General features: G+C 48.6%; 1 protein-coding gene and 1 long non-coding RNA gene across 5 annotated transcripts in view; one reads left to right on the top strand and one right to left on the bottom strand.

Moving 5' to 3' along the window:
* Positions 1–17868, top strand: part of SNTA1 (syntrophin alpha 1) — a 26343-nt gene continuing 8475 nt past the window's right edge. For all 3 annotated transcript variants that reach the window (XM_086332362.1, XM_086332363.1, XM_086332364.1), the window contains exons 1-2: positions 1–438; positions 3420–3605. In XM_086332362.1, the coding sequence (XP_086188488.1) occupies positions 129–438; positions 3420–3605 (496 nt within the window). In that variant the 5' untranslated portion in view covers positions 1–128. The remainder of the gene's footprint in view (positions 439–3419; positions 3606–17868) is intronic.
* The window catches only part of LOC147360382 (uncharacterized), a 14287-nt gene continuing 13444 nt past the window's right edge, over positions 17026–17868 (bottom strand). Inside the window, exon 5 of one of the 2 annotated variants that reach the window (XR_015139131.1) lies at positions 17026–17447. This is a non-coding gene — a long non-coding RNA (uncharacterized LOC147360382). Of the gene's footprint in view, positions 17586–17868 lie in introns of both variants that reach the window. The other variant, XR_015139133.1, reaches the window with a different exon arrangement.

Raw genomic sequence — 17868 nt, forward strand, 5'->3', positions numbered from 1 at the left:
GGCCTGGGGTAGGGTGGCGGCTGGCCCAGCTGGGCCCCCGGTGCCCTCAGCTCTGGGCGCTGGGCCGGAGCGGGCCGGGCACTGCGCGGGCAGGGCGAGCGCGGCGGCCCGGGGGCTCGGAGGCGAAGATGGCGTCAGGCAGACGCGCCCCGCGCACCGGGCTGCTGGAACTGCGCGCCGGGGCAGGCTCGGGGGCTGGCGGCGAGCGGTGGCAGCGGGTGCTGCTCAGCCTAGAAGAGGACGCGCTAACCGTGAGCCCCGCCGACGGCGAGCCCGGACCGGAGCCCGGTGACCAGCGGGAGCCGGAGCCCGCGCAGCTCAACGGCGCCGCCGAACCTGGCGCCGCGTCCCCGCCGCTGCCGGAGGCGCTGCTGCTCCAGCCGCGCCGCGTGACGGTGCGCAAGGCCGACGCCGGCGGGCTGGGTATCAGCATCAAAGGTGGGCGCGGGGGCACCGAGGGCACGGATCTTGGTGTCTGTGGGACCGCTAAGGCGCAAGGATCGCGGGGGCTGGCAGCGTATTGAGGACGTGGAGTTGGTGGACTTCTGTCCGGGGTAACGGCGTCTGGGAGGACAGAACCGAGGGCACCAGAGCACCAAGGTCGGAGAGGGCTTTGAGGTCTCAGTCAGAAGGCACAGGTGTGGACGGCTTTGGGGGCACGCCAAGGACAAGTGGGTGGGGAGTTGTGTGCCGAGGCAAAGAGGTCTGAGACTGCCTCTCAGGAGTTGCATGGGTATCAAGGACAAGAGGGACCCCAGGAGAGCAAAGGATAGAGAAGGGAGACTGAGGCCTGGGGTGCTACTAGGGAAAGGAAGAGGAAGTCTTCAAGATACGGTCAAAGTAGAAGGGAAGGAGGGGTAAGGTCTGGAGTGGGAAGCATGGCTGGGATGGCGACTAGGTGGAGGTGCCAACTGGGCTGGGCTCACAGACAGGGGGCCGGAAAGGACCTGGGAATCTGAGCACCTAGGAAACCTGTACGTGTGGGTGAACAGTCCTAAGTGTCCACCATCACAGCACTGAGATGGGCTTTCAGCCCCAGCACTGACAGCTTTCTTTAAGGTGCAACCCAGACTGAAGTCCAGAATCACCTGTGTGAACTTGTGTGGTAAGATCCCATGGACTGTAGCTTGGTAGGCTCCTCTGTCCATGGGATTCTCCAGGCTAGGATACTGGGTTGCCATTTCCTCCTGCAGGGGATCTTCCAAACCAGGGATAAAACCCACGTCTCTCATGTCTGCTGCATTGGCAAGCTGGTCCTTTACTGCTAGTGCCACCTGGGAAGCCCTTTCCCATCTCTGACCCTGAGTTTCCTCAACTATATAATGAGAGTAGTGATAGAATTGGGATGTTTCTATGAAAATAGGTGTCCAAAATACTCACTCTGCCAACACATAATAGGTGCCTAGATAGTTATTGCTGTTAGATGAGAGGAAAAATGAAGGTCAGGAAAGACTCCCAGAGTAACTAACCTGGTGCTGAAAAGTCTGCACACCCCAGCCGCTGCGTTCACCATTCCTTCCTGAGGGGGTGGGGATGGTGGTGACTTGGTTACCACCGTGTGCTGAGTGCTATGCCCAGTACTCTAGGCTCAGGATCCACTTCATCCTGGCAACAAGTACTAAAAGATAGGAAGTATAATCTTCATTTAGCAGGTGAGGAAACTGAAAAGTAAAAGTAAAATGAAAAGGAAACAAACAAACAAAAAACTGAAAAGGAAAAGTAAAAAACTGGAAAAAAAATGAAAAGGAAAAGGAAAATGATTTTCCTAGGATCACACAGTCAGTGAGTGACAGAGCTGGGATTTGAACCTCAATTATCAAGTCACTAAAGAGTGTTCAGAGAAGTTGATTTTTCCCCAGGAAAGGGCAAACTTCCATGCAACCAACCAAAGGGATCTAAAAGCGGGGTAATGAGAAAGCCAGGGAGTGGACACCTGTTTTGCCCTCAAACACCAGCGTGGGATAGGACAACAGATCAATGCAGAAATTGTACACTCTGTGTTAAAGCAGGAAGGAACTTAATGTTCATATAGCGTTCCATTTTGTAGATAGACTGAGTCTTGGAGAGGAAGAGGACTCTTCAAGGTCACATAAAGTTACTCCCTAGCTTCATACTCCCAGGTGGGGGTAAAGGGACTTTTAGGAGGTGTCGGGGAATGCCAGCTCCATTCAATTCTTTATGGATGGAGACTGGACTCCTGTTGGTGTGTTGACCTCTCCTTTAGGGTCCAGCCCAGCCCGAGGCATCGAGGAATGGCCATGGATTCAAACCGACTTGGAGTCCTTAGTTTCAGGTGGAAGAGGGCAGATAGATACTGGGTTGGCCAAAAAGTTCATTCGGGCTTTTCCATATCATCTTATAGAATAACTCGAATGAACATTTTGGCCAACTCAATTTAAATAGAAACTCCTTCCTTTCCTAGGCTTCAAGCTCTGCGCACTGCAGTGAGCAAACTGCTGGGCCTATGTGGGGGTCCAGAGAGGCATTCCAGTCCTACTTCTGCCACCAGTCTGTTGAGTGACCTTGAAATTATGACCGCCTCTCCCTGGGCCACTTGTTCCTCATCTTTGAGCATGGAGCAATAGTGTGGTATCTGAAGGCCTGACTTGCAGCCTACCAGAGGGTTAAGAGTGTTGATTCTGGAGCCTGGAGATCTAGGTTCAGATATGGTCTTTGCCACTAATTAGCTGGGTGACCTTGGACAAGGGGTTTCTCTCCACACTTCAACCTTCCCAATAGGAATCTGAGCATGCCTGTGTGATTGGGTGTTGTGAAGATGCAATGAGACAAGATTGAAAGCATTTAACATGGTGCTTGGCACTTGGTATGTGGAACTAATGTGAACTGTTATCACTGTTTATTATTTTAAAAGGACATTCAAGAGCTTATAAATAAAGCAACATGGTAAAATGTATTACTATTTGATTTTTTTGTCTTTTTGCATCAGAGATGCAATTCAGATAGGCTTTTGAAATCTCTAGACTTTAAAGCCCTGGTTTCCATGCTGAGACCTAGGTTGTGAAGCTTTCAGCTTTGTGGCCATAGCAGTAACTGACTTCTATTTTTATTCTCGATTAGAGGTTATCAGTGAGTTTCCCCATTATGGGAAACTCACTTAAAATAAAAAATAAGAAGAAGTTATTGAAGCATCTTGTAAGTTCTTCAAACACTGGTGACCACCCAAAGCACTTACCCAAAAGATCCATTATAACACTGTAAATTTAGAAAATGTCTTTTAGGTATCATTAGTGCCCCAAACTTCTAAGGCTCTTTTCTGAGATTCTCTTTGCCCCACACTGCCGCTTTCCCAGTACTGGGCTGGACACAGTGGGAGACCTTCAGAAATAATTTTGCCTTGTCGTGACTCACAAGTGTTGGAGTGTCTGCCTCAATTTCTTCCTCTTTCTGTGCTTGTCCAGGGGGCCGAGAGAACAAGATGCCTATTCTCATCTCCAAGATCTTCAAGGGCCTGGCAGCTGACCAGACGGAGGCCCTCTTCGTGGGGGATGCCATCCTGTCCGTAAATGGGGAGGACCTTTCCTCTGCCACCCATGACGAGGCGGTGCAAGTCCTGAAGAAGACAGGCAAAGAGGTGGTGCTGGAGGGTAAGCACTGGGGACCCAGGGGTGTTCAGTTCTTCCCTACATCCCCCAAGGCCTCAACCAGTGGGGTCTGGGAGGTGGGCAGGGTTGAAAACAGAAACAGAACTTGGAGACCTGCCTTGAGATATTGGTGTGGTGGGGATAGAGCTGCTTCAGAGCCAGGCAGATCTGGACTTCATTTCCTCTCTCCCACTCCCTAGCTGTTTGACCTTGGATGAGTCACTTCATTTCCCTGAGCCATAGTTTTCTCATCTGTAGGGCAGGGATATAACTTCAGCCTTGCTGGGTTGTGGGACTAGGATGAAAGGTCCATGGTAGGAACTGCCACTCGGTGAGTGACACAGGGGAAGAATCGGGTGGGGACTAGGGAAGGAGAGACTTAGAATCTTGCCTGAGAAACCAGGGGAGCTCTCAACTCTGAATCCTCCTATCACCCAGGGGCCCTAGAACCCTGCGACCCATCCTGCCTTGGGAGGGTACTTGGCCTTTATGTAGCAGGACATTGGCTACTTCTAGCTAGGATCCAAGAGGAATGTGTTTTGGAGGGGAGGGAAACTTGGTGGCTCCCTGCCACTCTCCCCTCACTGTGTCGTCTTAGATGAGACCTTTGCTTTCTCCCGGCCTCGGTTTCCCATCACTTGTTATAGTCTCTTGCTGGGGTGGTCCCGCTTCTGCCTTTTGCCATCTCTGTCAGGAGGTTTCTGCTTTGCTCAGCCCATTCATCAAATTCTACTCTGTCAGTTCCGGAAACCATGGGGGCCCGAGGAATGTGTCTTTGGCTCCTGGCCCAGAACAGGCACAGGGAGGTGGCGGGGGCTGATGGAGAATGCCATGGCCAACGAAGCTGCTGCGCTGAGGCCCAGGCCCAGGTCCTGATAGGTTGCCAAAGATGTCTCCAAGAGGCCACAGAAACCAACAGGCTCTGGATGCCTGGGTGATCTTTGGCATTCTTATGGCCCTGACCTCGATTCTCTCTCATTTCGTTTTATTTTATTTTTAGATTTTATTATTTATTTAAATGTACTGTGTGTCTATTCAAATGCTGCTGTTGCATTTTTAAATATACACTTAAAGCTGCCTCTGCGGGATTGATCCCTGAAAGCTTAAGGATATCAATCATATTTTAACAGCAAAGTTAAATAACGAGATCACACATAAAGGAGATGGATATAGGAGACTTTCTTTCCACATGCCTCATCACTTTGATATTTATAGCCAGTAATGCAGTTTGAAATAGTTGAAATTCATCAAAATGTCATATTTCGGTTGACTTGAAAAGCTCTTTTAGTCTCTGCTGTTTGAAAATTTAGTTCATAGATGGTAAAATTTCTACTGTAGATACGTCTCTAATCTACACTGAGGTCCCCCTCCCCTCCTCATCTTTAGGTAGAGAATGTCTCTTTCTGGGTTCTTAGTGTGGATCATTCTGAGAAGGTAGTGTCTCTGAGTGTTAGACATTTGAAGCATTTCCTGGTATTGGGGCTAATACCCAAGCCTCTGACACCTCATTCATTCCATTCCTTCCTCATTAAAGCCAAGATGCCTTTCCAGAGACCTACTATGTACCCGATGTGCAGAGCATTGGGGTAGAAGGTAAACTGGACCCAGGGCCTGCCTAAAAGAGCCCTCTATTGAATGGGGGTACAAAACATGAACACTGTCTAAAAATGGAAAGACAGTGGATGAGATGGTTGGATGGCACCACCGACTTGATGGACATGAATTTGAGCAAGCTCCAGGAGTTGGTGATGGACAGGGAAGCCTGGTGTGCTGCAGTCCATGGGGTCGCAAAGGGTTGGACACGACTGAACGACGGAACTGATTCCACACAAGCCATTTAAAAATCAGCATCTACAATCCTGTCTGCTCTGTAATTAATCTGGCCTTGGGCAAGACCCTCATCTTCTCTGGGCCTCAGATCTCATATCTGCTGGGGTTGAGCTAGATCAGAGATACCCAACAGCTTTCATTCTGAGTGTCAGTTTCCTTGGTGGCTCCTGGGAGTTCCATATTTGGAAACACTGAGAGGTCTTATCTGAACTCAGCAGAAAGGAGCTAGAATTGATTTGCAATGTTTAGTGTAGATAGAGAAGGGAAGAGATATAGTATACATACTGTCCCAGGACTGAGGGTCTCTGGAACTTGTGTTCTCTAAAACTTTTCTCTGGGCAAGATCTTTCCTTGGCAAGCCCTGCTGCAGGCTGTTGGGTGGAGCCTGGCCTGTCTCTTGCCAGCATAGGATTTGGCACATAGTAGGCTGGAGAAGGGGATGGCTACCCACTCCTGTTTTCTTGCCTGGAGAATTCCACAGACAGAGGAGCCTGGCAGGCTACAGTCCATGGGGTTGCAAAGAGTCAGACTAATATTTTCACTTTTTTCTGTTAGTAACTCCTCTCCTGTCCCATTACATTTACATAGAATTGGTATTATTTCCTGCTTAAATGTTTGGTAGCAGTCTCCAGCGGAGAAGGCGATGGCATCCCACTCCAGTACTCTTGCCTGGAAAATCCCATGGATGGAGGAGCCTGGTAGGCTGCAGTCCATGGGCCTGCGAAGAGTCAGACATGACTGAAGGGACTTAGCAGCAGCAGCAGTCTCCAGGGAAGTTACCCTTATAGAGAAGTTTTTTTTTCCCCGCCACACTTTGCAACATATAAGATCTTAGTTCCCTGCTGCTGCTGCTAAGTCGCCTCAGTCGGGTCTGACTCTGTGCGACCCCATAGACGGCAGCCCACCAGGTTCCCCTGTCCCTGGGATTCTCCAGGCAAGAACACTGGAGTGGGTCGCCATTTCCTTCTCCAATGCATGAGAGTGAAAAGTGAAAGTGAAGTCACTCAGTCGTATCCGACTCTGTGCGACCCCATAGACAGCAGCCCACCAGGCTCCTCCGCCAAGGATCAAACCCAGACCCCCTGCAGTGGAAGTGCAGAGTCCTAACCACTGGATCGCCAGGGAAGTCATGATGTCTTTAATAAGACAATTTAGATGATCTATGTTTTCCTTGAATGTGTTTTGGTAGTTTATGTCTTACAAGGAATTTGTCCATTTCATTTAAGCTGCCAAATTTCTTGGCATAAAGTTGTTTATAATCTTCGCGTATTTTTTCCTCCCTTTTGGATGAAAGCGCTCTCCTGATTTCTCTTTCTCTCCTCCTCCCTTTATACTGCTTTACTCAGTGGTTTCAAGGGGATTCTGTCTCATGGAGCAGATAGCTAAGCAAACCTACCAGATCACCATCTTGTCATGGGTGCTGAGATGGAGTCTGCCTAGAGGTGGGAGGAAGCAGTGGTCTCCTCTCTCTAAATGGTCAGGAACGACTTCCTGGAGGAGGGATGCTGGCACCTTATGAACAATAAGCAGAGATGTGAATGGGATAGAGAAAGGGCATTCCAGGAATGGAAGTTGTCTGAGCAAAAGGGAAGGGTGAAATGACTTGACTTACCTGGGGAACTGCCTGGGAAGTAATTCAGCTTTATCTGAGCTTAGGTGTGAGGAAGTGGGTGGAGAAAGAGGAGGCTATTCAGATTGACAGATCCTGCAGGGCCTTGAGTGCTAGAATAAAGGAATTTGGAGGGAAACAGAGAGCTATTTCAAGGGTTTTTCAGCAGGGGCTCACATGGTCAGCTTTGGGCTTTACAGCATCAACCCGGTTTGGAAGGAGGCAACAATAGGTGCAGAATGGCAGAAAGGAGGGACTTCCCTGGCAGTCCAGTGGTTAAAAATCCACCTTCTAGTGCAGGGGATGTGGGTTCAATCCCTGGTCGGGGAATTCAGATCCCACATACCCGGAGCAACTAAACCTGTGCGCGGCACCTACTGAGCCTGTGTGCTGCAACAAGAGTCCGTGCACCGAATGAAAGATCCCTCATGATGCGGTGAAGATTCAGTGGGCCCCAACTAAGATCCGAGGCAGCCACATAAATAAATAAATATTAAAAGAGAAAAGAATGGCAGCAAGGAGGCTGGGGCCGTGAGCAGAAGGGAGATCATGATGGTTTGACCTAAGCAGGCTTGGATAAAAGAAGAGTCTCGAGGTTGTGGGGCTTCCCAACTGGCTCAGCATTAAAGAAACCTCCTGTGAATGCAGAAGCCTTAGGAGGCTGAGGCTTTGATCCTTGGGTCGGGAAGATCCCCTGGATGAGGGCATGGCAACCCACTCCAGTATTCTTGCCTGGAGAATCCCATGGACAGAGGAGCCTGGCAGGCTGCAGTCCACAGGGTCGCAAGGAGATGGACATGACTGAGCACGCACATATGCACTTGATGTTGTGGCCTTCTTGTTAGTTTTTTTTTTCCCAGCTTTTTCTTAGTTGAAGTCTGTCTCAGCTGCTCTCCAGTAGGCTTATAGAAGGAGATAATTCCACCCAAGGCAGCAAAGGGCTGGGGCTGAGAACTGGGGTCAAGAATCTTTGAATTGCATGGGTGATCTGAAGAGCCTGGAAGATGTGAGGAAGCTAAGATGCTGGGTTGTGGCTGGTCCTTGAGACTTGGGGGAGTTTGTGGAGAACAGGCAGCTGCCCCAGTCTGGAACCAGAGCTCCTAGAAGCCTCTCTGGGCCTAGGTTCCTCCCCAGCACCCAATCAGTGATCACATTGTTCAGAATTTCCCCGCCCTCATCCCACTCCTTAAGGCCACCTCCAAGGAGCCAAGGGCTTCCCTGATAGCTCAGTTGGTAAAGAATCCGCCTGCAATGCAGGGGACCCAGGTTCAATTCCTGGGTTGGGAAGATCCCCTGGAGAAGGGATAGGCTACCCACTCCAGTATTCTGGCCTGGAGAATTCCATGGACTGTATAGTCCATGGGGTCGCAAAGAGTTGGACACGTCTGAGCAACTTTCACTTTCACTTTCCAAGGAGCCATGGCCTATCCTTTGGATGTGAACTTGGCAGGGTAGTAGGGCATCTTTCCTGAGGTCTGGGGCTTGGTGAGTACAGAGCTGTCTGACAACATCCTAGAAAGAAAACTGTTACTGGCAAATTGTTGTTGCCAGCCAGAACCCTATACCCCCAGCCTAAGGGACTCAGCAACCCCAGCCTGCCTTCTGGACCTTTTCTTCTGTGAGGTCAGGATTTTGCACAAGTGTCTTGAGCCTATTCTCAGTTACAGGGATGTGTTTGTGACCACAGTCTGGGCCCAAGCTGGCAGCCAGTTACTCATCTGTCTGCTTCTTAGAGAGGCCCATTGTGTGCACGGATGTGGAACCAGGCCCTTGGAGACTGTGCCTGGGGGAAAAGGGAGGGATGGTCAAATGCCTCCATTCCCTCCACAGCCCCCCAGCAAGGCTGGCAACAGGGAGCCTTTGATGCATTAAAAAATAATGCTAAAGGACAAAAATGGATAAAGTCAATTTTAGTACTTTGTACAAAGAAGAGAAGGTTCACCTCACATAAAGATCAGGCTTTTAAAAAGATACAGGCAGAGAATAGTATGCACATAAAAATACAAAGAATAGTAGGAATTGCTATAATCCCCATTTTACAGACAAAGTCACCAAATTTGTTAAAAATAAGTAACTTCCTTTAAGTCATACAACTAATAAATTGGCAGACTCAGAATTCAGACCTAAGGACTTCCCTGGCATTCTGATAGTTAAGACTCTGTGCTTTCATTGCAAGGGGCAGGGGTTCAATCCCTGATCAGGGAACTAAGATCCTGCATGCTCTGCGGTACAACAACAAAAAAGAATTCAAACCTAGGTTTCTCTGACTGCAGAGGCCGCTGTTGACCCTGCCTTGGATAATACCCACTTCTCATGGTAGTTTGCAAGATTAAGAAATAAGGCATGTTATGTGCTGAGGCCAGTGTGCATAAGTAGGCACTCATTTATGTTTATTTTGTTTGCTATTTATAAGGATGAGACAGTGCATTTGAAGTTTATGGCACGGTATCTTCCACATGGTAAGCATTTGATCAATGTCAACCTTTGTCATCATCGTATCAGCAGCAGCAATTTTTGTTTTCTCCAGTAAACTTGGAGGTCTCTGAGGGCAGGAATCATGTGTAGTTTGTCTCAGATCCCCAGGCCTGGCGCCAAGCCTAGATGCTGGTGAGTTTGGGGGAAGTGATCCCTAGGAGGGGACATCTCTGACTCTTTCTACTTTGCCTTTAACCTGCTCAGTTGCAGTTGACTTTCGTAAATGTTTAAAAGGGGGTTCCAGGCTCATGCTGGATTTGACTGACTCCTGAGAGTTTCCGTTATGAGTCCTCAGAACTCCAAGACCAGGTCCCTGCCAGCCTGTCCTCTGGCAGATGGGTACTGCCTGATATCCTGCCTGAAATTTGGCTCCATATATCACCACTGTCAAAAGTGGGATGTTGTTAACCGATGCAGCTAATCCGAGGTCACCCTGTTCAGTTTAGGTGAGTGTAGCTGTGCCTGAGAGGTGCCTGAGGGACTCTTGTCCTGGGAACAGAGGTGTGAATGGAGCCCTTGTCCAGTCCCCTCCATGACTGCAAAAACCTGTTGTTCTAATCATTGTTCTCAAGAAAACGTTAATTTGGCTGCGCACATACATGGCTTAGGGCCATATGATTCCCCACAGACAAAACTTGGCTTAATCAGCTCTGGCCTGTTCCTTGGATCTTTGATTAAAATGCTTGTGGGACTCTGGGGGCAGGTTTTGGCCTCCATTTACAATATGAGCTGGTTGCTGATGGTAGCGGAGGGAATTCTAACAGTAATGATAAGAATGTTAATAATAGTGTTGGTATGTCTGCTCTTTATTGAGCACCTACAATGTCCTGGATACTGTGCTAAATGCCTTCTGTATGTTTTCTCATTGGATCCTCAAAACCACCCCTATGATTCAAGGTACATTATTCATCTCATTGTACAAATAAGAATATTAAAACTTGTAGAGGTGAAGCTACTTGCCCAAAGTTACACAGAGGCAGAGATGGAATTTGAAGTAAGATCTGTCAGATGTCAAAGCCCATGTTCTTCAGTGTTTATCCTGCACTGCAAGCCATGTCATCCATGTGAGACTCAGTTTACTCAATTTATTCAACTGTTAAATAGAACAGTTTAACAATGGATCAGTCTCATTGACTTGGTGTGGTTAAGTGATGATGTGTTAGTGAGATTTGAGCTTTCATGCTTGGTATATAGTAGATGCTTAATAAGTGCTTCTTTCTCCCACTACTAAGATCCTAGTAGGCTTCTTGAGTTGATGAGGGCCTTGTCTTTGAATCCTAGCTAAGATGGTTTGGAATGTGGTATATTTTTGAAAAATAGAATTTTAAAAATGTCAAAAATAATATACACCTAAATTAAAAAATGGAGAAGGAAATGGCAACCCACTCCAGTATTCTTGCCTGGTGAATTCCATGGACTGAGGAGCCCGGCAGGTTACAGTTCATGGGGTCGCAAAGAGTCGGACACGACTGAGTGAGTAAGCACAAATAAAAAAACCTCAGGAAAGTGCAAAGCAATTGTCTTCTCATAGATTAATGTTGCTGCTGCTGCTGCTGCTAAGTCGCTTCAGTCGTGTCCGACTCTGTGCGACCCCATAGACGGCAGCCCACTAGGCTCCTCTGTCCCTGGGATTCTCCAGGCAAGAATACTGGAGTGGGTTGCCATTTCCTTCTCCAATGCATGAAAGTGAAAAGTGAAAGTGAAGTCGCTCAGTCGTGTCCGACTCTCAGCGACCCCATGGACTGCAGCCCATCAGGCTCTCCCGTCCATGGGGTTTCCCAGGCAAGAGCACTGGAGTGGTACCCATGGCTAATATTTTCAAACACTTCCAGAGAGAAGTTTCCATATTTGTTTTTATCATTGAGCAAGTTGAGGACCTCTTTCCAACTCAGCTCATGTAGCTCTGTTTCATTCTCTTTAATGGTTGCACAATATCCCATTATTGGGATTCAGATGTCCATTTAACCAATATAGCCTGAGGCCCTGTTCTATGCCAAGACTCGATGTAGGCACTGGGGACAGAGCTGTGAACAGGACTGAGTGATCTGCCAAAGAACTCACTTCTTGTATTTAGGAAGACCATATTCAAGGAATTCATGTTGTTTCTAGCTTCTTGCACCATAGACAATGGTGTCATGTCCCCTTCATGCACCTGTGAACGTTTATCTGAAGAGGATTCCTGGAAAGGGTATTGCAAGTTCAAAGTGTTCTTGTGCCTTTAGGATCTTGATAGATAGTGCCTCTTAAACTGCACATATAGGGCTTCCCAGGTGGCGCTAGTGGTAAAGAATCTGCCTGCCAATGCAGGAGACGTAAGAGATGGGGGTTTGATCCCTGGGGTGGGAAGATCCCCTGGAGGAGGGCATGGCAACCCAGTCCAGTATTCTTGCCTGGAGAATCCCATGGATAGAGGAGCCTGCTAGGCTACAGCCTATAGGGTCGCAAAGAGTTGGACACGACTGCACAAGGGTGTGGAAGTTGAGATTTTATTCCCCAGAGTGTTGCCCCAGACAACCCAGGCGGCTCTGCTGCAGGCCTGCCAATGACTGGGGACTATTTATAGTCCAGCCTTGCTGGGCTAACAGGACCTCAAAGGCCATCCCTTCCCAAGGGATGTCACGATATCCTGAGTGGACAGGTGGGCAGCCTGGACTTGAATCCTCACAATGCCCTACTTAGAGAGCTGGCATATCAGTGCCAATTATATAGGCAGGCAAACTGAGGCTCAGAGAGACATCAGAACTTGCCAAGGCCAGGATGCAAGTGACAGGATCTGGACTGAAATCTTTGTCTGTCATCTGTGTTCATCTCCTTATACTGTCGTACTAAGAACAGCAGCAGAAATAATAACCAGCCACGTTACGATTTGCTGAAGACCTGTTCTGTGCCAGGCAGGGCAAAGTGCTTTACAAGTGTTGGATCTCAGTATGCTAGGAGGTAGATATATTTTACTCTCATTTTAAAGATGCAGAAATAGAGGCTTACGGAAGTCAAGTCACTTGTTCAAAGTCACAGAACAGGGAAGTTAAACACAAGCCTGCATTACTTGAGAGCCCAATTCAATGTCTCTAGCCTGGGAAGCCTCAGGATCGTCAATATTCGTTTATTTAATGTATTTCTTATTTACTGATTACCTGGATATGTCAGGTACTATTCTAGATGCTGGGGATATCCTAATAAATGAAGAAAACAGGCCCCTGCCCTCGTGGAACCTACATTTTGTATTGAGGAGAGAGGCTGTTGACAGTAAGCAAGTGGATGGATCATGTATTTTCAGGCAGGGGCAAGTAAGTGACCACCCACTGAACAGACAAGGAACAGTTTGAGCTTAGAGGACAGGCTTGAGCCAAGATTCAAAACCAAGACATTCAGTCATACACCTTTATTGAGCACCAGGATATGCACTGGGTGTGCTGTGTTGAGCCAGAACGGATTTATCCCATTCTCTCTGCAGCACATAGGTTCCCTCCCAACTGTCCTGGGCCAGGCAAAGGGTCCTGCCCTGTCTCTCTTCCTTGTGTTTCTTTATTTTTTTTTTTTGGCCATGTTATGTATCTTGCGGGATCTCAGTTCCCCGACCAGGGATTGAACCCGAGCCACAGAAGTGAAAGCCCAGAATCCTATCCACTAGGCTACCAGGGAACTCCCAGTTCCTTGTGTTTCTTGTGGAATCTGTTCCTGGCTCCTTGGGGTCAGTGCTGGCTTCTCTCCTTGGCAGAGTTGGGAGTCGGGGCCTCTGGAAAGGGCAGGGTGTCCTGTGTGTGTCTGCTTCTGCTTCCCTGAGGAGGAAGGGCCCAAGTGTCACTGTTTACCAGGTTCCTGGGCCAGAGTTTGGCTGGAGAGGGTGTGGATACCAACTGGGTCTATACTTGGAGGCTCAAAGAATCCTGGCCACATGGCCACGTTCCTGCCCTCAGCTCTCCAGGCCACTGCCTTTGGGCAGCCCCGCCCTGCTTGGTCGGGTGACTCAGGCAGAAATCAGAGGCAGGGAGGAGACCTCAGAGCTGGGCTATTTACGGCCACACTCCGGGGCCCTCAGGACCCCACCCCCACCCTGGGATGGGCCAGTTGGTTTGTGAAATGCCAGCCCTGTTTCAGACATCAGCTGGTGTGCTGTCCATTTATAGTGTGTTCCTGTGGGCAAGGAGAAGGAGGACCCACTTCCAGGATGGCCTGAGCGAGCAAGGCCTCTAGCAGTTTCTTTGGTTGCAAAACTGACAAATGTCCATTTGCTGAGTACATAGTGTCAGAGATCCCTGCTGAATTCTAGGGATACAGAGACCAGTCAGTCAAGGTCCCTGCCCTCCCATGCTCTCAACCTGGAGAAGGACACAGATTCCCACATGGACATATAGGGAAGTGGGATCTAGGGACCTGCAGAGGTGGTGGGTGTGCAGGATCTAGTGGGCATCCGGGAAGGTTTTCTTGAGGGGCAATGTCTGGGCTGAGCTGGGACCTCCTGGGCTGTGACAACTTCTCCTCGTTGAATGAATCTTTTCTGTCCTGGCATTCATTTCTCCATTCCCAGAACACTGACTCTGAGTTCGAATCAAACCCCATTTATGTCGTCTTTGTGTGTGTGTGTGTGTGTGTGTGTGTGTGTTGCTCAGTTCTGTCTGACTTTTTGTGACCCCATGGACTGTAGGCTGCCAGACTCCTCAGTCCATGGAATTCTCCAGACAAGAATCCTGGAGTGGGTTGCCATTCCCTCCTCCAGGGAATTTTCCTGACCCAGGGATCGGACCTGGGTCTCCTGCAGGCAGATTGTTTAGCATCTGAGCCAGCAGGGAAGCCCCTTCTGTTCTCTAGGAGCTCCCAGTTTGGTGAGAAAGAAAGCCCCAACACACAGAAGCACTGCAGAGTTCTAAGGAGTGTGGGCAGAACCTGTGTCGTGTTTCACATCATCTCATTTAATTCACTGTCTCTCTAAGGTATACATTGTTATTCAGGTTGAGGGACAGGGAGGTGAATTACCTTGTTCAGGGGCTTCCGTGGTGGCTCAGTGGTAAAGAATCCACCTGCCAATGCAGGAGACGTGGGTTCAGTTCCTGGGTTGGGAAGATCCCCTGGAGGAGGAAATGGCAATCCACTCCAGTATTCTTGCCTGGGAAATCCCATGGACAGAGGAGCCTGGTGGGCTACAGTCCATGGGGTCGCAGAAGAATCGGACTCTACTTAGTGACTTAACAACAACAACAATGGCCACACAGCTAGACAGAGCTGGAATTCAAGTCTGAGAATACCTGTCCCCTAACCATGTACTAAGGTCATTCTGTACAGGGGAACTGCATTTTCAAAGGTATTTGGAAGCTCCTACACCTTCTGAGAGCTCTGAGCAGGTCAGTATGATTGGATTAGAGGGCTAGATGTGGCTGGAGGTGAAGCCAGCAAGGTAGGCAGGGCCCAGGTCCTGGAAAACCTTGAAGTTGGATGAAGAGTGCGGGGAGCCAGAGCATGGCTTTGAGCAGGGGAGGGGAGTAGCTAAATATAGTAGGGAGATATATCAGTTGCACCCTGAGTGGGGGTGGGGGATGGGTGGGTGCTGCATTAGTGAGGATGCTTTTGTCTGCAAGGAACAGGAACCCCATTCAAAGAGGTTTAAACATTGAAGAAAATAGGTTTTCTTCCAGAATACCTAAAGTCAGCATGGTTCCAGATTAACTTACGGCTTTGCAATGTGTGGACCCCAATCCTGTGGTCCAAGTGACTATCGTTGCTTTAGAACAAACTCCCTGCTTTCCAGCAACTTCTAAAGGCTAGAGGAGAGGAAGGGAAGGGAGTATATTTTCCCTCACAGCTCATTGGACAGAATTGTATTATCTGCCCCTTTCTAGGCCAATCACAATTAAAAAGGATGGAATGATCATGATTAGCTTCAACCAATTAAGATTTTCCCTTTGAGCTGGGGAGAAGCCCAGCCTTTAGGGCTTAGAGTTCTGTTAGCAAGGAGGAAAAAAAAGTAGGATTTAAAAAAAAAATGGTTTAACTGACAGAGAGACTGTGATGTGTCCCACCTCTATCACCCCTTGAGACATAGTCTTAGGGAAAGTCATTGCTGTAATGGTGAGGATGAGTCATTTTTAGCCTAAGTTCCCAGTCTTTAGACCTAGGCTTAGTTCTTTCAAAAAAAACTCTGCTCTTATTTTCAGCATAACTTCTTTTCCAACACCGTCCCTCTCACTTTCACCCTTGTTTGCCTTGGATCTTATCTGAGCAGTCTCTTGTGACAGAAATAACTTCTTATCTGGTTCTTCCAGGGAGCTGAGCCAAGAACTCATTCCCCCTACTTCCTGGTCTGTCCACTCACAGCCAGAGCATACCGACTGGGCCTTGACTGCAGGCATCAGATGGCCAACAAACCAGATGGCCGTGGAGGTAGAGGTGGCTGAGAAGAGAGGAAGAGAGGCTGTCCCAGGGCTAGCAGGCATAGGCATTCTTCAGTAGGGCAGCCGAGGGGACAGCCTGACAGGGAGAAGAGAGACCAGTGCTTGGGCAAGACATTAAAAAAAATTATTTATTTATTTGGCTGCACCAGGTCTTACTTGCAGCATGTGGGATCTAGTACCCTGACCAGGATCAAACCCAGGCCCCCTGCATTAGGAGCGCAGAGTCTTAGCCACTGGACCACTAGGGAAGTCCCTTGGGCAAGACTTTCAACCATCTTGACATATACATTGTCCTCCTAGTAGCTCATTTCAGAGACAAGGAGACTGCTGCTCATCAGAATTGGGGACAGTCCAGATGCTGGGTCAGATGTGGTAGACACCTTGGTTGCCTGCCTTTCAACCATTTCCCCTTCTTCCATGCTACCAGAGCCTGCTTTAATTTGCTCAGCCCCAGGGCTTCCCTGGTGACTCAGACAGTAAAGAATCTGTCTGCAGTGTGGGAGATATGGGTTCGATCCCTGGCTTGTGAAGATCCCCTGGAGAAGGGAATGGCTACCCACTCCAGTATTCTGGTCTGGAGAAGCCTGTGGACAGAGGAGCCTGGCAGGCTACAGTCCATGGGGTTGCAAAGTGTTAAACACGACTGAGTGACTTTCACTTTAATGTTCAGTCAGCCCCAGAGGCTGACTTGTGATTGGTCTAAATCAATCATGACTACTCCCTCTTACTAATGATTGTGCTAGAAGTTGGCATGCCAGTCCAATTGTGCCAATGAAATACAAGGTTTCATGGAAGTATTTACCTCTCTGATAAGAGGGAGGTATGAGTTGACAGAGCTTTTGCTGCCTATCTCCTTCCTTCTTGGATTGGTCATGTAAGGGATCGTCAGCTGGACTGTGTTGCAGCCATCCTGTGGTCATGAGGGGAAGGCCGGGAGAATGGTAGGGATGCCCATCCGGGATCCAGTGTCATTGAGTCATTGAACCAACCCTGACATTGCTTTCCTCTAGACTTCTTGTCACATGAAATCATAAATATCTTTCTTGCTTAAGGCACTAGTATCATATATTCTATTATTTGTAGCCAAACCCAGCTAATTGATAGAGAAAGAGGGACCAAAATATTTTATTATCAATCAGCTTTAATTGATTGGTAATGGCTACCATGGACTTACCAGGTAGCTCAGGGGTAAGGAATCCACCTGCCGGTGCAGGAGATGCAGCTTGGGTCCCTGAGTTGGAAGGATTCCCTGAAGAAGGAAATAGCAACCTGCTCGAGGATTCTTGCCTGGGAAATACCATGGACAGAGGAGCCTGGCGGGCTACAGTCCATGGGTTTGCAAAGAGTCAGGCTGAAGGACTAAGTACAGGCACAAATATAACAGAAGCTCCTTGCTTTCTCAGGTAGCAGTTCAAGTCTGATGTGGTATCTCCAAAGTCTCAGCATCCATTTACTTCTGTTTTATCGGTCAGCCTTTTGGAGTGTGGCTCATGTTCTCCTGGTCAAGACGATGCTCTACCAGTCTGTGTTTCAGCCAGCTCAACCCTGTGAGGGGAAAAGGCAGGGAAAGGAAGGGCGTGCCCCCTTTTTTAATGGGCAGGACTTGGTAGCCTAACACATCTCTTTTGTTCTCATCCTGTTGGCCAGTCTTGGTCACATGGGCACTTACAGCTGCAAGGGAACCTGCAAATTGAAGTCTTAAGTTGGAAGGTTATCACTGTTTTGGAGGAAAATTGGCAGCTTCCACCGCAGGACTATCTCATGCAGCCCCTCCTTCAGCAGATGAGAAGACTGAAGAGAGAGAGGCAAACAGGGGACAGTGGGGGCACTTCTGTCTCCTGCCTCCTGTCTTGGCGCTCCTCACTGCCTTGTTATAGTTGCTGCCCATTCTCTTTAAGCGGTCATTCTGAAACTCTAAACACTTAAACTTACGGGGTTAGAACTTAGTCCTGTGGCCATACCTAGC

Source organism: Bos grunniens, chromosome 13 (assembly GCF_055505025.1).
Source record: "Bos grunniens cultivar Pamir isolate PY7600 chromosome 13, Bosgru_T2T1.0, whole genome shotgun sequence".
NCBI classification, from domain to species: Eukaryota; Metazoa; Chordata; class Mammalia; order Artiodactyla; family Bovidae; genus Bos; species Bos grunniens.